Source organism: Eleutherodactylus coqui, chromosome 11 (genome assembly GCF_035609145.1).
Source record: "Eleutherodactylus coqui strain aEleCoq1 chromosome 11, aEleCoq1.hap1, whole genome shotgun sequence".
In the NCBI taxonomy this organism is placed as follows: domain Eukaryota; kingdom Metazoa; phylum Chordata; class Amphibia; order Anura; family Eleutherodactylidae; genus Eleutherodactylus; species Eleutherodactylus coqui.
In genome coordinates, this window is record NC_089847.1 from 106,230,772 (window position 1) to 106,253,033 (window position 22,262).

At 45.5% G+C, this 22,262-nt stretch overlaps 1 protein-coding gene across 1 annotated transcript in view; it reads left to right on the plus strand.

Moving 5' to 3' along the window:
• LOC136581769 (uncharacterized) overlaps positions 1-21,069 on the plus strand; it is a 62,133-nt gene extending 41,064 nt beyond the window's left edge. Inside the window, exons 4-7 of the mRNA XM_066582393.1 lie at positions 16,937-17,027; positions 17,298-17,450; positions 18,731-18,862; positions 20,984-21,069. Coding sequence (XP_066438490.1) covers positions 16,937-17,027; positions 17,298-17,450; positions 18,731-18,862; positions 20,984-21,069 — 462 coding nt within the window. The remainder of the gene's footprint in view (positions 1-16,936; positions 17,028-17,297; positions 17,451-18,730; positions 18,863-20,983) is intronic.
• The last annotated feature ends 1,193 nt before the right edge of the window (positions 21,070-22,262 follow it).

A 22,262-nucleotide genomic window follows, 5' to 3' on the forward strand; every position in this document is an offset into this window, starting at 1 on the left:
ACATGCCCGCAGTGCGATTGGCTGTGTGTGGCAAAAAGGAAAAAAAAAGATGCCCGCAGTGCGATTGGCTGTGTGTGGAAAAAAAAGGATGTCTGTGGTGCGATTGGATGTGTGTGGCAAAAAGAAAAAAAAAAAAAGATGACCCGCAGTGCGATTGGCTGTGTGTGGCAAAAAAAAAAAAAAAAAAGATGCCCGCAGTGCGATTGGCTGTGTGTGTAAAAGAAAGGGTGTCTGTGATGCGATTGGCTGTGTGTGGCAAAAAGCGAAAAAAAAAAAAAGATGCCCACAGTGCGATTGGCTGTGTGTGGCAAAAAGCAAAAAAAATAAAGATGCCCACACTGCGATTGGCTGTGTGTGGCAAAAAGAAAAAAAAAAAAAGATGCCCGCAGTGCGATTGGCTGTGTGTGGCAAAAAGAAAAAAAAAAAGATGCCCACACTGCGATTGGCTGTGTGTGGCAAAAAAAAAAAAAAAAAAAGATGCCCGCAGTGCGATTGGCTGTGTGTGGCAAAAAAAGGATGTCAGTGGTGCGATTGGCTGTGTGTGGCAAAAAGAAAAAAAAAAAAAAGATGCCCGCAGTGCGATTGGCTGTGTGTGGCAAAAAGAAAAGAAACATGCCCGCAGTGCGATTGGCTGTGTGTGGCAAAAAGGAAAAAAAAAAGATGCCCGCAGTGCGATTGGCTGTGTGTGGCAAAAAGGAAAAAAAAAAGATGCCCGCAGTGCGATTGGCTGTGTGTGGCAAAAAGAAAAAAAAACATGCCCGCAGTGCGATTGGCTGTGTGTGGAAAAAAAGGATGTCTGTGGTGCGATTGGCTGTGTGGGGCAAAAAAAAAAAAAAAACATGCCGCAGTGCGATTGGCTGTGTGTGGAAAAAAAAGGATGTCTGTGGTGCGATTGGCTGTGTGTGGCAAAAAGCAAAAAAAAAAAAAAAGATGCCCACAGTGCGATTGGCTGTGTGTGGCAAAAAGAAAAAAAAAAAAGATGCCCACACTGCGATTGGCTGTGTGTGGCAAAAAAAAAAAAAAAAAAGATGCCCGCAGTGCGATTGGCTGTGTGTGGCAAAAAGAAAAAAAAAAGATGCCCGCAGTGCGATTGGCTGTGTGTGGAAAAAAAAGGATGTCAGTGGTGCGATTGGCTGTGTGTGGCAAAAAGAAAAAAAAAAAAAAGATGCCCGCAGTGCGATTGGCTGTGTGTGGCAAAAAGCAAAAAAAAAAAAAGATGCCCACAGTGCGATTGGCTGTGTGTGGCAAAAAGAAAAAAAAAAAAAACATGTCCGCAGTGCGATTGGCTGTGTGTGGCAAAAAGAAAAAAAAAAGATGCCCGCAGTGCGATTGGCTGTGTGTGGAAAAAAAAGGATGTCTGTGGTGCGATTGGCTGTGTGTGGCAAAAAGAAAAAAAACATGCCCGCAGTGCGATTGGCTGTGTGTGGCAAAAAGAAAAAAAAAAGATGCCCGCAGTGCGATTGACAGTGTGTGGAGAAGAAAGGGTGTCTATGGTGCGATTGGCTGTGTGTGGCAAAAAGGAAAAAAAAAAGATGCCCGCAGTGCGATTGGCTGTGTGTGGCAAAAAGGAAAAAAAAAAGATGCCCGCAGTGCGATTGGCTGTGTGTGGCAAACAGGAAAAAAAAAAAGATGCCCGCACTGCGATTGGCTGTGTGTGGAAAAAAAAGGATGTCTGTGGTGCGATTGGCTGTGTGTGGCAAAAAGAAAAGAAACATGCCCGCCGTGCGATTGGCTGTGTGTGGCAAAAAGAAAAAAAAAGATGCCCACAGTGCGATTGGCTGTGTGTGGCAAAAAGGGGGAAAAAAAGATGCCCGCAGTGCGATTGGCTGTGTGTTGAAAAAAAAGGAAAAAAAAAAGATGCCCGCAGTGCGATTGGCTGTGTGTGGCAAAAAGAAAAAAAAACATGCCCGCAGTGCGATTGGCTGTGTGTGGAAAAAAAAGGATGTCTGTGGTGCGATTGGCTGTGTGGGGCAAAAAAAAAAAAAGATGCCCACAGTGCGATTGGCTGTGTGTGGCAAAAAGAAAAAAAAAAAAAACATGTCCGCAGTGCGATTGGCTGTGTGTGGCAAAAAGAAAAAAAAAAGATGCCCGCAGTGCGATTAACTGTGTGTGGAAAAAAAGGATGTCTGTGGTGCGATTGGCTGTGTGTGGCAAAAAGAAAAAAAACATGCCCGCAGTGCGATTGGCTGTGTGTGGCAAAAAGAAAAAAAAAAGATGCCCGCAGTGCGATTGACAGTGTGTGGAGAAGAAAGGGTGTCTATGGTGCGATTGGCTGTGTGTGGCAAAAAGGAAAAAAAAACATGCCCGCAGTGCGATTGGCTGTGTGTGGCAAAAAGAAAAAAAAAAGATGCCCGCAGTGCCATTGGCTGTGTGTGGCAAAAAGGAAAAAAAAAAAGATGCCCGCAGTGCGATTGGCTGTGTGTGGGAAAAAAAGGATGTCTGTGGTGCGATTGGCTGTGTGTGGCAAAAAGAAAAAAAAAAAGATACCCGCAGTGCGATTGGCTGTGTGTGGCAAAAAGGAAAAAAAAAAGATGCCCGCACTGCGATTGGCTGTGTGTGGGAAAAAAAGGATGTCTGTGGTGCGATTGGCTGTGTGTGGCAAAAAGAAAAGAAACATGCCAGCAGTGCGATTGGCTGTGTGTGGCAAAAAGAAAAAAAAAAGATGCCCACAGTGCGATTGGCTGTGTGTGGCAAAAAGGGGGAAAAAAAGATGCCCGCAGTGCGATTGGCTGTGTGTTGAAAAAAAAGGATATATGTGGTGCGATTGGCTGTGTGGCAAAAAGAAAAAAAACATGCCCGCAGTGCGATTGGCTGTGTGTGGCAAAAAGGAAAAAAAAAGATGCCCGCAGTGCGATTGGCTGTGTGTGGAAAAAAAAGGATGTCTGTGGTGCGATTGGATGTGTGTGGCAAAAAGAAAAAAAAAAAAAGATGCCCCGCAGTGCGATTGGCTGTGTGTGGCAAAAAAAAAAAAAAGAAAAGATGCCCGCAGTGCGATTGGCTGTGTGTGTAAAAGAAAGGGTGTCTGTGATGCGATTGGCTGTGTGTGGCAAAAAGCGAAAAAAAAAAAAAGATGCCCACAGTGCGATTGGCTGTGTGTGGCAAAAAGCAAAAAAAATAAAGATGCCCACACTGCGATTGGCTGTGTGTGGCAAAAAGAAAAAAAATAAAAGATGCCCGCAGTGCGATTGGCTGTGTGTGGCAAAAAGAAAAAAAAAAAGATGCCCACACTGCGATTGGCTGTCTGTGGCAAAAAAAAAAAAAAAAAAAGATGCCCGCAGTGCGATTGGCTGTGTGTGGCAAAAAAAGGATGTCAGTGGTGCGATTGGCTGTGTGTGGCAAAAAGAAAAAAAAAAAAAAGATGCCCGCAGTGCGATTGGCTGTGTGTGGCAAAAAGCAAAAAAAAAACATGCCCGCAGTGCGATTGGCTGTGTGTGGCAAACAGGAAAAAAAAAAAGATGCCCGCACTGCGATTGGCTGTGTGTGGGAAAAAAAGGATGTCTGTGGTGCGATTGGCTGTGTGTGGCAAAAAGAAAAGAAACATGCCCGCAGTGCGATTGGCTGTGTGTGGCAAAAAGAAAAAAAAAGATGCCCACAGTGCGATTGGCTGTGTGTGGCAAAAAGGGGGAAAAAAAGATGCCCGCAGTGCGATTGGCTGTGTGTTGAAAAAAAAGGATATATGTGGTGCAATTGGCTGTGTGGCAAAAAGAAAAAAAAACATGCCCGCAGTGCGATTGGCTGTGTGTGGCAAAAAGGAAAAAAAAAAGATGCCCGCAGTGCGATTGGCTGTGTGTGGCAAAAAGGAAAAAAAAAAGATGCCCGCAGTGCGATTGGCTGTGTGTGGCAAAAAGAAAAAAAAACATGCCCGCAGTGCGATTGGCTGTGTGTGGAAAAAAAAGGATGTGTGTGGTGCGATTGGCTGTGTGGGGCAAAAAAAAAACAAAAACATGCCGCTGTGCGATTGGCAGTGTGTGTAAAAAAAGGGTGTCTGTGATACGATTGGCTGTGTGTGGCAAAAAGCAAAAAAAAAAAAGATGCCCGCAGTGCGATTGGCTGTGTGTGGCAAAAAGCAAAAAAATAAATAAACATGCCCACAGTGCGATTGGCTGTGTGTGGCAAAAAGAAAAAAAAAAGATGCCCGCAGTGCGATTGACAGTGTGTGGAGAAGAAAGGGTGTCTATGGTGCGATTGGCTGTGTGTGGCAAAAAGGAAAAAAAAACATGCCCGCAGTGCGATTGGCTGTGTGTGGCAAAAAGAAAAAAAAAAGATGCCCGCAGTGCCATTGGCTGTGTGTGGCAAAAAGGAAAAAAAAAAAGATGCCCGCAGTGCGATTGGCTGTGTGTGGGAAAAAAAGGATGTCTGTGGTGCAATTGGCTGTGTGTGGCAAAAAAAAAAAAAAAAAGATGCCCGCAGTGCGATTGGCTGTGTGTGGCAAAAAGGAAAAAAAAAAGATGCCCGCACTGCGATTGGCTGTGTGTGGGAAAAAAAGGATGTCTGTGGTGCGATTGGCTGTGTGTGGCAAAAAGAAAAGAAACATGCCAGCAGTGCGATTGGCTGTGTGTGGCAAAAAGAAAAAAAAAAGATGCCCACAGTGCGATTGGCTGTGTGTGGCAAAAAGGGGGAAAAAAAGATGCCCGCAGTGCGATTGGCTGTGTGTTGAAAAAAAAGGATATATGTGGTGCGATTGGCTGTGTGGCAAAAAGAAAAAAAACATGCCCGCAGTGCGATTGGCTGTGTGTGGCAAAAAGGAAAAAAAAAAAGATGCCCGCAGTGCGATTGGCTGTGTGTGGCAAAAAGAAAAAAAAAAGATGCCCGCAGTGCGATTGGCTGTGTGTGGCAAAAAGGAAAAAAAAACATGCCCGCAGTGCGATTGGCTGTGTGTGGCAAAAAGAAAAAAAAAAGATGCCCGCAGTGCGATTGGCTGTGTGTGGCAAAAAGGAAAAAAAAAAAGATGCCCGCAGTGCGATTGGCTGTGTGTGGGAAAAAAAGGATGTCTGTGGTGCGATTGGCTGTGTGTGGCAAAAAGAAAAAAAAAAAGATACCCGCAGTGCGATTGGCTGTGTGTGGCAAAAAGGAAAAAAAAAAGATGCCCGCACTGCGATTGGCTGTGTGTGGGAAAAAAAGGATGTCTGTGGTGCGATTGGCTGTGTGTGGCAAAAAGAAAAGAAACATGCCAGCAGTGCGATTGGCTGTGTGTGGCAAAAAGAAAAAAAAAAGATGCCCACAGTGCGATTGGCTGTGTGTGGCAAAAAGGGGGAAAAAAAGATGCCCGCAGTGCGATTGGCTGTGTGTTGAAAAAAAAGGATATATGTGGTGCGATTGGCTGTGTGGCAAAAAGAAAAAAAACATGCCCGCAGTGCGATTGGCTGTGTGTGGCAAAAAGGAAAAAAAAAGATGCCCGCAGTGCGATTGGCTGTGTGTGGAAAAAAAAGGATGTCTGTGGTGCGATTGGATGTGTGTGGCAAAAAGAAAAAAAAAAAAAGATGCCCCGCAGTGCGATTGGCTGTGTGTGGCAAAAAAAAAAAAAAGAAAAGATGCCCGCAGTGCGATTGGCTGTGTGTGTAAAAGAAAGGGTGTCTGTGATGCGATTGGCTGTGTGTGGCAAAAAGCGAAAAAAAAAAAAAGATGCCCACAGTGCGATTGGCTGTGTGTGGCAAAAAGCAAAAAAAATAAAGATGCCCACACTGCGATTGGCTGTGTGTGGCAAAAAGAAAAAAAAAAAAAGATGCCCGCAGTGCGATTGGCTGTGTGTGGCAAAAAGAAAAAAAAAAAGATGCCCACACTGCGATTGGCTGTCTGTGGCAAAAAAAAAAAAAAAAAAAGATGCCCGCAGTGCGATTGGCTGTGTGTGGCAAAAAAAGGATGTCAGTGGTGCGATTGGCTGTGTGTGGCAAAAAGAAAAAAAAAAAAAAGATGCCCGCAGTGCGATTGGCTGTGTGTGGCAAAAAGCAAAAAAAAAACATGCCCGCAGTGCGATTGGCTGTGTGTGGCAAACAGGAAAAAAAAAAAGATGCCCGCACTGCGATTGGCTGTGTGTGGGAAAAAAAGGATGTCTGTGGTGCGATTGGCTGTGTGTGGCAAAAAGAAAAGAAACATGCCCGCAGTGCGATTGGCTGTGTGTGGCAAAAAGAAAAAAAAAGATGCCCACAGTGCGATTGGCTGTGTGTGGCAAAAAGGGGGAAAAAAAGATGCCCGCAGTGCGATTGGCTGTGTGTTGAAAAAAAAGGATATATGTGGTGCAATTGGCTGTGTGGCAAAAAGAAAAAAAAACATGCCCGCAGTGCGATTGGCTGTGTGTGGCAAAAAGGAAAAAAAAAAGATGCCCGCAGTGCGATTGGCTGTGTGTGGCAAAAAGGAAAAAAAAAAGATGCCCGCAGTGCGATTGGCTGTGTGTGGCAAAAAGAAAAAAAAACATGCCCGCAGTGCGATTGGCTGTGTGTGGAAAAAAAAGGATGTGTGTGGTGCGATTGGCTGTGTGGGGCAAAAAAAAAAAAAAAACATGCCGCTGTGCGATTGGCAGTGTGTGTAAAAAAAGGGTGTCTGTGATACGATTGGCTGTGTGTGGCAAAAAGCAAAAAAAAAAAAGATGCCCGCAGTGCGATTGGCTGTGTGTGGCAAAAAGCAAAAAAAAAAATAAACATGCCCACAGTGCGATTGGCTGTGTGTGGCAAAAAGAAAAAAAAAAGATGCCCGCAGTGCGATTGACAGTGTGTGGAGAAGAAAGGGTGTCTATGGTGCGATTGGCTGTGTGTGGCAAAAAGGAAAAAAAAACATGCCCGCAGTGCGATTGGCTGTGTGTGGCAAAAAGAAAAAAAAAAGATGCCCGCAGTGCCATTGGCTGTGTGTGGCAAAAAGGAAAAAAAAAAAGATGCCCGCAGTGCGATTGGCTGTGTGTGGGAAAAAAAGGATGTCTGTGGTGCAATTGGCTGTGTGTGGCAAAAAAAAAAAAAAAAAGATGCCCGCAGTGCGATTGGCTGTGTGTGGCAAAAAGGAAAAAAAAAAGATGCCCGCACTGCGATTGGCTGTGTGTGGGAAAAAAAGGATGTCTGTGGTGCGATTGGCTGTGTGTGGCAAAAAGAAAAGAAACATGCCAGCAGTGCGATTGGCTGTGTGTGGCAAAAAGAAAAAAAAAAGATGCCCACAGTGCGATTGGCTGTGTGTGGCAAAAAGGGGGAAAAAAAGATGCCCGCAGTGCGATTGGCTGTGTGTTGAAAAAAAAGGATATATGTGGTGCGATTGGCTGTGTGGCAAAAAGAAAAAAAACATGCCCGCAGTGCGATTGGCTGTGTGTGGCAAAAAGGAAAAAAAAAAAGATGCCCGCAGTGCGATTGGCTGTGTGTGGCAAAAAGAAAAAAAAAAGATGCCCGCAGTGCGATTGGCTGTGTGTGGAAAAAAAAGGATGTCTGTGGTGCGATTGGATGTGTGTGGCAAAAAGAAAAAAAAAAAAAGATGCCCCGCAGTGCGATTGGCTGTGTGTGGCAAAAAAAAAAAAAAAAAGATGCCCGCAGTGCGATTGGCTGTGTGTGTAAACGAAAGGGTGTCTGTGATGCGATTGGCTGTGTGTGGCAAAAAGCAAAAAAAAAAAAAAGATGCCCACAGTGCGATTGGCTGTGTGTGGCAAAAAGCAAAAAAAAAAAAGATGCCCACACTGCGATTGGCTGTGTGTGGCAAAAAGAAAAAAAAATAAAGATGCCCGCAGTGCAATTGGCTGTGTGTGGCAAAAAGAAAAAAAAAAAAGATGCCCACACTGCGATTGGCTGTGTGTGGCAAAAAAAAAAAAAAAAAAAGATGCCCGCAGTGCGATTGGCTGTGTGTGGCAAAAAGAAAAAAAAAAGATGCCCGCAGTGCGATTGGCTGTGTGTGGAAAAAAAAGGATGTCAGTGGTGCGATTGGCTGTGTGTGGCAAAAAGAAAAAAAAAAAAAAGATGCCCGCAGTGCGATTGGCTGTGTGTGGCAAAAAGCAAAAAAAAAAAAAGATGCCCACAGTGCGATTGGCTGTGTGTGGCAAAAAGAAAAAAAATAAAAACATGTCCGCAGTGCGATTGGCTGTGTGTGGCAAAAAGAAAAAAAAAAGATGCCCGCAGTGCGATTGGCTGTGTGTGGAAAAAAAAGGATGTCTGTGGTGCGATTGGCTGTGTGTGGCAAAAAGAAAAAAAACATGCCCGCAGTGCGATTGGCTGTGTGTGGCAAAAAGAAAAAAAAAAGATGCCCGCAGTGCGATTGACAGTGTGTGGAGAAGAAAGGGTGTCTATGGTGCGATTGGCTGTGTGTGGCAAAAAGGGAAAAAAAACATGCCCGCAGTGCGATTGGCTGTGTGTGGCAAAAAGGAAAAAAAAAAGATGCCCGCAGTGCGATTGACTGTGTGTGGGAAAAAAAGGATGTCTGTGGTGCGATTGGCTGTGTGTGGCAAAAAGAAAAGAAACATGCCCGCAGTGCGATTGGCTGTGTGTGGCAAAAAGAAAAAAATAAAAGATGCCCGCAGTGCGATTGGCTGTGTGTGGCAAAAAGGAAAAAAAAAGGATGCCCGCAGTGCGATTGGCTGTGTGTGGCAAAAAGGAAAAAAAAAAGATGCCCGCAGTGCGATTGGCTGTGTGTGGCAAACAGGAAAAAAAAAAAGATGCCCGCACTGCGATTGGCTGTGTGTGGAAAAAAAAGGATGTCTGTGGTGCGATTGGCTGTGTGTGGCAAAAAGAAAAGAAACATGCCCGCAGTGCGATTGGCTGTGTGTGGCAAAAAGAAAAAAAAAGATGCCCACAGTGCGATTGGCTGTGTGTGGCAAAAAGGGGGGAAAAAAGATGCCCGCAGTGCGATTGGCTGTGTGTTGAAAAAAAAGGAAAAAAAAAAGATGCCCGCAGTGCGATTGGCTGTGTGTGGCAAAAAGAAAAAAAAACATGCCCGCAGTGCGATTGGCTGTGTGTGGAAAAAAAAGGATGTCTGTGGTGCGATTGGCTGTGTGGGGCAAAAAAAAACAACAAAAAAAGATGCCCACAGTGCGATTGGCTGTGTGTGGCAAAAAGAAAAAAAAATATAACATGTCCGCAGTGCGATTGGCTGTGTGTGGCAAAAAGAAAAAAAAAAGATGCCCGCAGTGCGATTAACTGTGTGTGGAAAAAAAGGATGTCTGTGGTGCGATTGGCTGTGTGTGGCAAAAAGAAAAAAAACATGCCCGCAGTGCGATTGGCTGTGTGTGGCAAAAAGAAAAAAAAAAGATGCCCGCAGTGCGATTGACAGTGTGTGGAGAAGAAACGGTGTCTATGGTGCGATTGGCTGTGTGTGGCGAAAAGGAAAAAAAAACATGCCCGCAGTGCGATTGGCTGTGTGTGGCAAAAAGAAAAAAAAAAGATGCCCGCAGTGCGATTGGCTGTGTGTGGCAAAAAGGAAAAAAAAAAAGATGCCCGCAGTGCGATTGGCTGTGTGTTGAAAAAAAAGGATATATGTGGTGCAATTGGCTGTGTGGCAAAAAGAAAAAAAAACATGCCCGCAGTGCGATTGGCTGTGTGTGGCAAAAAGGAAAAAAAAAAGATGCCCGCAGTGCGATTGGCTGTGTGTGGCAAAAAGGAAAAAAAAAAGATGCCCGCAGTGCGATTGGCTGTGTGTGGCAAAAAGAAAAAAAAACATGCCCGCAGTGCGATTGGCTGTGTGTGGAAAAAAAAGGATGTGTGTGGTGCGATTGGCTGTGTGGGCAAAAAAAAAAAAAAAACATGCCGCTGTGCGATTGGCAGTGTGTGTAAAAAAAGGGTGTCTGTGATACGATTGGCTGTGTGTGGCAAAAAGCAAAAAAAAAAAAGATGCCCGCAGTGCGATTGGCTGTGTGTGGCAAAAAGCAAAAAAAAAAATAAACATGCCCACAGTGCGATTGGCTGTGTGTGGCAAAAAGAAAAAAAAAAGATGCCCGCAGTGCGATTGACAGTGTGTGGAGAAGAAAGGGTGTCTATGGTGCGATTGGCTGTGTGTGGCAAAAAGGAAAAAAAAACATGCCCGCAGTGCGATTGGCTGTGTGTGGCAAAAAGAAAAAAAAAAGATGCCCGCAGTGCCATTGGCTGTGTGTGGCAAAAAGGAAAAAAAAAAAGATGCCCGCAGTGCGATTGGCTGTGTGTGGGAAAAAAAGGATGTCTGTGGTGCAATTGGCTGTGTGTGGCAAAAAAAAAAAAAAAAAGATGCCCGCAGTGCGATTGGCTGTGTGTGGCAAAAAGGAAAAAAAAAAGATGCCCGCACTGCGATTGGCTGTGTGTGGGAAAAAAAGGATGTCTGTGGTGCGATTGGCTGTGTGTGGCAAAAAGAAAAGAAACATGCCAGCAGTGCGATTGGCTGTGTGTGGCAAAAAGAAAAAAAAAAGATGCCCACAGTGCGATTGGCTGTGTGTGGCAAAAAGGGGGAAAAAAAGATGCCCGCAGTGCGATTGGCTGTGTGTTGAAAAAAAAGGATATATGTGGTGCGATTGGCTGTGTGGCAAAAAGAAAAAAAACATGCCCGCAGTGCGATTGGCTGTGTGTGGCAAAAAGGAAAAAAAAAAAGATGCCCGCAGTGCGATTGGCTGTGTGTGGCAAAAAGAAAAAAAAAAGATGCCCGCAGTGCGATTGGCTGTGTGTGGAAAAAAAAGGATGTCTGTGGTGCGATTGGATGTGTGTGGCAAAAAGAAAAAAAAAAAAAGATGCCCCGCAGTGCGATTGGCTGTGTGTGGCAAAAAAAAAAAAAAAAAGATGCCCGCAGTGCGATTGGCTGTGTGTGTAAACGAAAGGGTGTCTGTGATGCGATTGGCTGTGTGTGGCAAAAAGCAAAAAAAAAAAAAAAGATGCCCACAGTGCGATTGGCTGTGTGTGGCAAAAAGCAAAAAAAAAAAAGATGCCCACACTGCGATTGGCTGTGTGTGGCAAAAAGAAAAAAAAATAAAGATGCCCGCAGTGCAATTGGCTGTGTGTGGCAAAAAGAAAAAAAAAAAAGATGCCCACACTGCGATTGGCTGTGTGTGGCAAAAAAAAAAAAAAAAAAAAGATGCCCGCAGTGCGATTGGCTGTGTGTGGCAAAAAGAAAAAAAAAAGATGCCCGCAGTGCGATTGGCTGTGTGTGGAAAAAAAAGGATGTCAGTGGTGCGATTGGCTGTGTGTGGCAAAAAGAAAAAAAAAAAAAAGATGCCCGCAGTGCGATTGGCTGTGTGTGGCAAAAAGCAAAAAAAAAAAAAGATGCCCACAGTGCGATTGGCTGTGTGTGGCAAAAAGAAAAAAAATAAAAACATGTCCGCAGTGCGATTGGCTGTGTGTGGCAAAAAGAAAAAAAAAAGATGCCCGCAGTGCGATTGGCTGTGTGTGGAAAAAAAAGGATGTCTGTGGTGCGATTGGCTGTGTGTGGCAAAAAGAAAAAAAACATGCCCGCAGTGCGATTGGCTGTGTGTGGCAAAAAGAAAAAAAAAAGATGCCCGCAGTGCGATTGACAGTGTGTGGAGAAGAAAGGGTGTCTATGGTGCGATTGGCTGTGTGTGGCAAAAAGGGAAAAAAAACATGCCCGCAGTGCGATTGGCTGTGTGTGGCAAAAAGGAAAAAAAAAAGATGCCCGCAGTGCGATTGACTGTGTGTGGGAAAAAAAGGATGTCTGTGGTGCGATTGGCTGTGTGTGGCAAAAAGAAAAGAAACATGCCCGCAGTGCGATTGGCTGTGTGTGGCAAAAAGAAAAAAATAAAAGATGCCCGCAGTGCGATTGGCTGTGTGTGGCAAAAAGGAAAAAAAAAAGATGCCCGCAGTGCGATTGGCTGTGTGTGGCAAAAAGGAAAAAAAAAAGATGCCCGCAGTGCGATTGGCTGTGTGTGGCAAACAGGAAAAAAAAAAAGATGCCCGCACTGCGATTGGCTGTGTGTGGAAAAAAAAGGATGTCTGTGGTGCGATTGGCTGTGTGTGGCAAAAAGAAAAGAAACATGCCCGCAGTGCGATTGGCTGTGTGTGGCAAAAAGAAAAAAAAAGATGCCCACAGTGCGATTGGCTGTGTGTGGCAAAAAGGGGGGAAAAAAGATGCCCGCAGTGCGATTGGCTGTGTGTTGAAAAAAAAGGAAAAAAAAAAGATGCCCGCAGTGCGATTGGCTGTGTGTGGCAAAAAGAAAAAAAAACATGCCCGCAGTGCGATTGGCTGTGTGTGGAAAAAAAAGGATGTCTGTGGTGCGATTGGCTGTGTGGGGCAAAAAAAAACAACAAAAAAAGATGCCCACAGTGCGATTGGCTGTGTGTGGCAAAAAGAAAAAAAAATATAACATGTCCGCAGTGCGATTGGCTGTGTGTGGCAAAAAGAAAAAAAAAAGATGCCCGCAGTGCGATTAACTGTGTGTGGAAAAAAAGGATGTCTGTGGTGCGATTGGCTGTGTGTGGCAAAAAGAAAAAAAACATGCCCGCAGTGCGATTGGCTGTGTGTGGCAAAAAGAAAAAAAAAAGATGCCCGCAGTGCGATTGACAGTGTGTGGAGAAGAAACGGTGTCTATGGTGCGATTGGCTGTGTGTGGCGAAAAGGAAAAAAAAACATGCCCGCAGTGCGATTGGCTGTGTGTGGCAAAAAGAAAAAAAAAAGATGCCCGCAGTGCGATTGGCTGTGTGTGGCAAAAAGGAAAAAAAAAAAGATGCCCGCAGTGCGATTGGCTGTGTGTGGGAAAAAAAGGATGTCTGTGGTGCGATTGGCTGTGTGTGGCAAAAAGAAAAAAAAAAAGACGCCCGCAGTGCGATTGGCTGTGTGTGGCAAAAAGGAAAAAAAAAAGATGCCCGCACTGCGATTGGCTGTGTGTGGGAAAAAAAGGATGTCTGTGGTGCGATTGGCTGTGTGTGGCAAAAAGAAAAGAAACATGCCAGCAGTGCGATTGGCTGTGTGTGGCAAAAAGAAAAAAAAAAGATGCCCACAGTGCGATTAGCTGTGTGTGGCAAAAAGGGGGAAAAAAAGATGCCCGCAGTGCGATTGGCTGTGTGTTGAAAAAAAAGGATATATGTGGTGCGATTGGCTGTGTGGCAAAAAGAAAAAAAACATGCCCGCAGTGCGATTGGCTGTGTGTGGCAAAAAGGAAAAAAAAAGATGCCCGCAGTGCGATTGGCTGTGTGTGGCAAAAAGAAAAAAAAAAGATGCCCGCAGTGCGATTGGCTGTGTGTGGAAAAAAAAGGATGTCTGTGGTGCGATTGCATGTGTGTGGCAAAAAGAAAAAAAAAAAAAGATGCCCCGCAGTGCGATTGGCTGTGTGTGGCAAAAAAAAAAAAAAAAAAGATGCCCGCAGTGCGATTGGCTGTGTGTGTAAAAGAAAGGGTGTCTGTGATGCGATTGGCTGTGTGTGGCAAAAAGCGAAAAAAAAAAAAAGATGCCCACAGTGCGATTGGCTGTGTGTGGCAAAAAGCAAAAAAAAAAAAGATGCCCACACTGCGATTGGCTGTGTGTGGCAAAAAGAAAAAAAAAAAAAGATGCCCGCAGTGCGATTGGCTGTGTGTGGCAAAAAGAAAAAAAAAAAAGATGCCCACACTGCGATTGGCTGTGTGTGGCAAAAAAAAAAATAAAAAAGATGCCCGCAGTGCGATTGGCTGTGTGTGGCAAAAAAAGGATGTCAGTGGTGCGATTGGCTGTGTGTGGCAAAAAGAAAAAAAAAAAAAAGATGCCCGCAGTGCGATTGGCTGTGTGTGGCAAAAAGCAAAAAAAAAAGATGCCCGCAGTGCGATTGGCTGTGTGTGGCAAACAGGAAAAAAAAAAAGATGCCCGCACTGCGATTGGCTGTGTGTGGGAAAAAAAGGATGTCTGTGGTGCGATTGGCTGTGTGTGGCAAAAAGAAAAGAAACATGCCCGCAGTGCGATTGGCTGTGTGTGGCAAAAAGAAAAAAAAAGATGCCCACAGTGCGATTGGCTGTGTGTGGCAAAAAGGGGGAAAAAAAGATGCCCGCAGTGCGATTGGCTGTGTGTTGAAAAAAAAGGATATATGTGGTGCAATTGGCTGTGTGGCAAAAAGAAAAAAAAACATGCCCGCAGTGCGATTGGCTGTGTGTGGCAAAAAGGAAAAAAAAAAGATGCCCGCAGTGCGATTGGCTGTGTGTGGCAAAAAGGAAAAAAAAAAGATGCCCGCAGTGCGATTGGCTGTGTGTGGCAAAAAGAAAAAAAAACATGCCCGCAGTGCGATTGGCTGTGTGTGGAAAAAAAAGGATGTCTGTGGTGCGATTGGCTGTGTGGGGCAAAAAAAAAAAATAAACATGCCGCAGTGCGATTGGCAGTGTGTGTAAAAAAAGGGTGTCTGTGATACGATTGGCTGTGTGTGGCAAAAAGCAAAAAAAAAAAAGATGCCCGCAGTGCGATTGGCTGTGTGTGGCAAAAAGCAAAAACAAAACAAAAGATGCCCACAGTGCGATTGGCTGTGTGTGGCAAAAAGAAAAAAAAAAAAACATGCCCGCAGTGCGATTGGCAGTGTGTGTAAAAGAAAGGGTGTCTGTGATGCGATTGGCTGTGTGTGGCAAAAAGAAAAAAAACATGCCCGCAGTGTGATTGGCTGTGTGTGGCAAAAAGAAAAAAAAGATGCCCGCAGTGCGATTGGCTGTGTGTGGCAAAAAAAAAAAAAAAAAAAGATGCCCGCAGTGCAATTGGCTGTGTGTGGCAAAAAGAAAAAAAATAGATGCCTGCAGTGCGATTGGCTGTGTGTGGAAAAAAAAGGATGTCTGTGGTGCGATTGGCTGTGTGTGGCAAAAAGAAAAAAAAAAAAAGATGCCCGCAGTGCGATTGGCTGTGTGTGGCAAAAAGAAAAAAAAAAGATGCCCGCAGTGCGATTGGCTGTGTGTGGAAAAAAAAGGATGTCTGTGGTGCGATTGGCTGTGTGTGGCAAAAAAAAAAAAAAAAAAAAGATGCCCGCAGTGCGATTGGCTGTGTGTGGCAAAAAGCAAAAAAAAAAAAAAGATGCCCACAGTGCGATTGGCTGTGTGTGTGGCAAAAAGAAAAAAATAAAAAGATGCCCGCAGTGCGATTGGCTGTGTGTGGCAAAAAGAAAAAAAAAAGATGCCCGCAGTGCGATTGGCTGTGTGTGGAAAAAAAAGGATGTCTGTGGTGCGATTGGCTGTGTGTGGCAAAAAGAGAAAAAAAAAAGATGCCCGCAGTGCGATTGGCTGTGTGTGGCAAAAAGCAAAAAAAAATAAAAAGATGCCCGCAGTGCGATTGGCTGTGTGTGGCAAAAAGAAAAAAAAAAAAGATGCCCACACTGCGATTGGCTGTGTGTGGCAAAAAAAGGATGTCCACAGTGCGATTGGCTGTGTGTGGCAAAAAGAAAAAAAAAAAAAAGATGCCCGCAGTGCGATTGGCTGTGTGTGGCAAAAAGCAAAAAAAAAAGATGCCCGCAGTGCGATTGGCTGTGTGTGGCAAACAGGAAAAAAAAAAAGATGCCCGCACTGCGATTGGCTGTGTGTGGGAAAAAAAGGATGTCTGTGGTGCGATTGGCTGTGTGTGGCAAAAAGAAAAGAAACATGCCCGCAGTGCGATTGGCTGTGTGTGGCAAAAAGAAAAAAAAAGATGCCCACAGTGCGATTGGCTGTGTGTGGCAAAAAGGGGGAAAAAAAGATGCCCGCAGTGCGATTGGCTGTGTGTTGAAAAAAAAGGATATATGTGGTGCAATTGGCTGTGTGGCAAAAAGAAAAAAAAACATGCCCGCAGTGCGATTGGCTGTGTGTGGCAAAAAGGAAAAAAAAAAGATGCCCGCAGTGCGATTGGCTGTGTGTGGCAAAAAGGAAAAAAAAACATGCCCGCAGTGGGGGCGGAGCTATAGGGCTTCTCTCAGATTTCCCATAGCAAATATATAGAGGGTGGGGCTAGAGCTTGGATCCTCTAGCCCCACCCCCTCCACCCACGCTTTCTGGAAAGCCCTCGGGAAAGCCCCGTAACTCCACCCCCTCTCTATTTCTGCTATATGGAAATCCCTGGGGGAGAGCATCCCCTACTGCTCTGAACTGCTGGAGAATTGCCCACCAGCAGAGCTGGAGGAATACCCCGCTGGTTACAGCAGGACATTTTAAAACATGCTGCCGAGAAGCACATTGTAAATGTCCTGTTGTAAATTCCTGTTAGTCCCCGCAGGGATGAGGGGAACCCTCATCCCCGCGAGGACTAATAGGAGTTTTCAGCAGTCATTTAAAATGTGCTTCTGGACAGCGGGTTTTAAATGTCCTGCATAAGCTCCTGATCCCATAGGGGTCAATGGAAACTCCTGCACAGAGCACACCAAAAATAGGACAGGTCCTATCTTTGGTGCACACCGCAGAGCTGCATGTGACCTGCAGCATGTCCTATCTTTGTTAGGTGTGCGAACCGTTTCACGCACCTACATTCTTTCATGTGAGCCCTTCTATAGGAACCCATTGGTTCTTTTAGAAGCGCTCTTTTTGCCCGCGCAAAAAATAAACACTTGCCTGACCCAGAAAAAGCCTTTAAATGAAATGTATAACCGGGTCACTAATGAATCATGTCAGCAAGGGGATTGGAATACCTAAGAGGTGGTCTCTTGCCAGGAAAAACTGGGACAAGCCGGGAGTCGGCTAATTCTGACTAGGGGGCGCAATTTTTTTCAAATTTTAAGGGGGGTTTCCTTTTCAGGTAGACACCTTTTTTCCCCCAGCAGATTTGTAGTGGTCACCTGGTTCATATATTCCCTGTGACACAGAGGGACAACCAACAGCCAATGCATGGCTAATCATTTCATTGACAAATCTAGGATCCACCTTTTAGCTCTCTTCACCGGGGTCATCAGCTGTCAAGTCCACAATACATAGGAATAGGAAAGGAACTGCTGTATCCGCCTATGTATTGTATCTACTATGGTGGACTAATAATTGTGGAAATGAATTCATCTCCAAACCACATGTAAGGTATGGGGCTGATGGATCGAGAACGTAGGATGTTAATGCTGATTTTCTGGTTGCATCGTCTTATTTGGTATTGTGATATAACCTGACAAAGTTTTCAGCAGGTTACTGAAGGCTCGTGGTTGTCATCTGGCAGAGAAGCTACTGGACGAGCCCCCACAGAAGATACTTTGGTGCAGATGGAGAAACAAGCAGGTATGTGAAATTATCCACTTATTGGTATGTAATAAACTATGGTAGGAGCTGGTGCCGTGCGCATGGCTGAACCACCAGGCAGCTGCAGTTACCGATGTGCTACAGAAGACTGGGAGCTCTAGCTATCAATATACCACAAAGGAATGGGAACTATATCACCAGGGCCTTTAAATGTCACCGGGTCGCCAGGGCCTCTGGATATTGCGGCAGTTATGCACTTGAGAATCTTAATGAGGTCATTCAAATCATTTGGGTTTCATTTTCTTGCAGACTTGGAAGAAGAGTGTGCAGTCTGGAAGAGTCATGAGGAAGAGGAAGAACCCCAACCCCAGCCTGAAGTTCTGGAGGGAAGAGAGCTGTCCAGATGCCATACAAATTCATCTTCCCTGTCAGATTGCAGCTGGAACATGCGGAGGACATTGGGTGCCAGATTCGGAATCCTTATTTTCCCAGTTTTCGAAATAAAGATTTCAAAATAAAATGAAGTTTTAACAAGTGCTGTTCAGGTTTTTTTTTTTTTGAAAAGGCAAAAAAAAGGGCCAACATTGAGGACCGTAGATGCAGTGGTCGGCTAAGGGAGGTTGATGCAGTAGCTGAAAGACACATCATGCTTACTTCCCTTCCAAATCAGAAAATGTCCAATAGTGCCACCAGCTCAGAACTAGTAGAGACCAGTGGGACCCAGGCACACCCATCTACTGTTCAGAGAAGTCTGGTCAGAAGTGATCTTCATGGATGATTTGTGGCCAAAAAGTCAAACCTCCCAAGTAGAAACCAGACCGAGCGACTCAACTATACAAAAAACATAGTGCAGCAGATGAAAGACACATCAGAGCACATATACAAAAGAGCACATTTCCCACAGTAAAAAAGTACGCAGGTGCCTGTAATTTCCTGGGACCGAGTCCCTTAGGACTATTTCAGACGACCGTATAGCGGCTCGGTTTTCATGCCGAGCTGATATACGGTGTCCTTGTCTGCAGGGTGGGGAGGATGGAAGAGCCAGGAGCAGGAATTGAGCTCCCGCCGCTTCCCTGCCCCTCACCACTATTTGCAATGGGAGGGGTGGGGGCAGAGCTAAGCACCGGGACTTAGCTGCGCCCCTGTCTCGCCCCCTCCTGTTGCAAATAGTGGCAAGGGGCGGAGAGGGGGCGGGAGCTCAGTTCCTGCTCCTAGCTCTTCCATCCTCGCCCCCCTGCAGACAAGGACACCGTATACCGGCTCGGCGTGAAAACCGAGCCGATATACGGTCGTCTGAAATAGCCCTAAGGGACTCAGTCCCAGGAAATTACAGGCACCTGCGTACTTTTTCACTGTGGGAAATGTGCTCTTTTGTAAATGTGCTCTGATGTGTTTTTCATCTGTTGCACATTATATATACGGTTGTCTAAATAAGCCCTTAGGCAGAGATCCCTTCACATGTGCAATCCTTTGGTGAGTGTTATGCCCAAAAGTTTATAAACACCTAAAGACCTAAGGATGTAGCAGAGCCAGTAGGGTGTAGCTGTGTTTTCTCCAGTCATGGTAAGATTACGGCAACTCGCAATGAATCTTGTGATCATCAAAAGAAAATCTGACTGCATTCTCATAAGTAATTGTTCAGTTCAGAAAATGGTGACTGCCCTGCACTGGTGCCAGGTTGGCATTACCCCCTCAGTATGTGTTGTACATGGTACCAGTAATGCCTTCTTTTGCCTTGACAGAATTTGCAGTCATGATTGATGTCCGCACGGCTCCAGGATCCAACCTTTACCCAGTCTTGTTTGTAGATGACAAGCCGCTCAGCAAGTATGCATTTGTGCTGACAAGTGGGAGCCCCGTGGCCACCGACAGGGGTGAGCATCTCGGAGATGAATGAGATTTACATAGATATTCTTACACTGTGGGTTGACATCTTGATGCCTGAATCTATAACTCTGTACTTGTTAGCTGCACTGTTCAGACACGGTCTTCTGTGTCTGGCAAACATGGGTGTCGTCCCATTCTGTCTGTTCCCTGAGCTTGTTTGGTGTCTTCCAGCACTCCTAGGGTTAATAGCTTCAGGCCTCCTGTAGCTGCCCTGGGCCTTTCAGACCTTGCTGCAGTGTTGTGTAAAAACACATGCATGTAAAGCATACCATTTTTGTTTTTAAGGGCTTATTCAGATGACCGTATATCGGCCGGGTATTCACGCCCGGCCAATATACGGCGTCCCTCTCTGGGGTGAGCTCAGAGCACTGCTCCCGGCTCTTCCAGCCTTCTCCTCCTGCAGAGAGGGACGCCGTATATCGGCCAGGCGTGAATACCCGGCCAATATACGGTCGTCTGAATAAGCCCTAATATTGTATGCACTGTATACCTTTTTGATAAATTTGATCCATTTTTGCAAATTTTTTTTTTATGTTTAATAAAGTTTTGTAGTTGAACGCCTTTTTTTTTTTTTTTAAAGTCCCCATTTATGCCCATGTTTGCGGCTCCTGACAATTTTGCCACGGAGGTGGCATGGGATTGGAATTATAATCATACGTCAATTTATCATCAATTCTCATCAGCATTGTGGGCTATCGCCCACCACTTTCAAAGAGGGTCGCTGCCTGGCCCTGCCAACCCTCTGCAGTGTGTGCCTCTGGTTCCTCCTCACCCAAGACACACTTATAAATAGACATAATATATTGTAAAGATGTCCTGCAGCACCACTTTCAGTACCCAATCATGGGGAAGAACTCCTGCACAGCCGATTAATAAAGGTGAACCAACCTTTATATCCTGAAGTCCAAATTTTGATAAAGAAAATCCGCAGCAGATCCAGGGATGATGTAAAAGAAAACTCTTTATTCCAAATCCATAAAAGCAAAATGGTACAGGCAGCGACGTTTCGACCGTCTCCGGTCTTTATCAAGCATCATGCTTGATAAAGACCGGAGACGGTCGAAACGTCGCTGCCTGTACCATTTTGCTTTTATGGATTTGGAATAAAGAGTTTTCTTTTACATCATTCCTGGATCTGCTGCGGATTTTCTTTATCAAAATTTGGACTTATAAATAGACATGAGGCTGGTGTGGCTATCAAGACAGCGTGTGGCATGAAGGCAGCTGAACGCTGCGCATGGACAGTTTGGTGTGCGCTGTGGACGCAGGGTCGTGCGGGGGAGTTGGGCAGCATGTAACCCAGGAGAAGAGGCAGCGGTGTCACCCGCAGGCAGTTATTGTCCTTGGTTGCAGCTAGTGTGGTGCTTAGCTAAGATGTGCCAGCGCATGTGCCTTGCTACCTTTGGTCTGTCCCAAGTAAATTGTTAGAGGGGTGACCGCCAGGCTCTTGCCCCCAATTTGGCTTAATAGTGGGACCTGAGAGCCTCAGATGCACCCATGCATGCTGCCCCTGCCATTCCCTATCCATTTCTGTGGTGTTTCAATGACTTTCTGATTTTTTTTCAGATGTTTCACACAACCTCCCCTATGCGGAGCATCGGTCAGCTTGAAAAATGCTCCAGTCCCCCATTGACTTCAATGGGGTTCGTTATTCGAAACGAGCTCTCGAGCATTACGAAAAGTTCGACTCGAGTAACGAGCACCCGAGCATTTTGGTGCTCGCTCATCTCTAGTCCCAACCATCTGCTAAAAGCCACTGCCCTCTAATGTGGGCCACCATCTTCTACCATGGACTAGTGGCCTCTAATGAGGGTAACATCCTCTACCATGTGCTACTGGCCTTGTTGACAATCATCCCACCTCCAGTCAACGTTTTACAATAGTTAAAGCAACCACAGATACTGGAAGCCTTTTATATATTTACAAACAAATTATTGGTCTTGCTCAAATCCGTAATATACAGTATGTGATATTCTGTGTTTTGGCATTGTAAAAGACTTTTAATCACATGCAAAGTGAAAGTTGATACAAAAGAAGTAAACATTATTGTAGCGTTTGGCTTGAACAACTTAATAACTTTTTTAAAAGCCTTTCATTCAAACAAACAGGCTGTGCGGCTGCTCGGCGGGCGGAGATCTGTGGTGGGACGTTGCATTGGTCTCTTATCATTCACAAGTGTCATCACATTTCCTAAAGGTTAGTTGACATGACCGTTGGGAACCTCCGTCGCTGATTTTCACTTTAAAAAACAGGATGAAATAGCGCAGAAAGCAGAGATCTCTCTCCCTCTCTCTCTCCCTCTCCCGCCTTCTCTCCCGCCTTCTCTCCCCCCTCTCTTCCCCCCTCTCTTCCCCCCTTCTCTTCCCCCCTTCTCTTCCCCCCTCTGTTCCCCCCTTCTCTTCCCCCCCTCTCTTCCCCCCCCTCTCTTCCCCCCTCTCTTCCCCCTTCTCTTCCCCCCTCTCTTCCCCCTTCTCTTCCCCCCTCTCTTCCCCCTTCTCTTCCCCCCTCTCTTCACCCCTCTCTTCCCCACTCTCTTCCCCACTCTCTTCCCCCCTCTCTTCCCCTCTTCTCTTCCCCACTCTCTTCCCCCCTCTCTTCCCCCTCTCTTCCCCCCTTCTCTCCCCCCCTCTCTTCCCCACTCTCTTCCCCCCTCTCTTCCCCCCTCTCTTCCCCCCTCTCTTCCCCCCTCTCTTCCCCTCTTCTCTTCCCCTCTTCTTTTCCCCTCTTCTCTTCCCCTCTTCTCTTCCCCTCTTCTCTTCCCCTCTTCTCTTCCCCTCTTCTCTTCCCCCCTCTCTTCCCCACTCTCTTCCCCACTCTCTCTCTCCTCTCTCTCTCCTCCACAACCCCCCGCTCACCCCTGCGTTCCCCCCAAATCTTCAGTGACGAGCCAGCAGGTACTCAAAAAAGGCGATGCTCTCTCGAGTATATCGCCTTACCGAGTATGCTCGCTGATCTCTAATTATATTCCAGAGAGCCAAGTTGTCTATTAATCATTATGTGACATACTGTATGTTGTGAGTAAAAGAAATGAAAAAGGAGGGTGGAGCAAGACCCAGTGAGGGTAGTGGAATATTTATGGAGTACAAAGAGTTTTCAATGATTGAGTATTTTGAATGGTGGAGGTGCTGCCAACCAGATGACGCTCCACCAGTGTGGGCGTAAGTGTAGCGAAAAGGATGTGAAAAGAACTGGTATGGAGGCGCAACACTCTAAGCTACTAGAAGATGTAGATCAAAGTCCAATGTGTAATGGTGAAAGCACTTCTTTTTTATTATTTTTTCAGAAATTAAAAACCAGCAATGGAATACGCGTTTCGGGGAAGAACCCCTTCGTCAGTTCGGCTGGATAGGACTGTGTGATAAGTACAAATAGATAATGGAGGAGTGA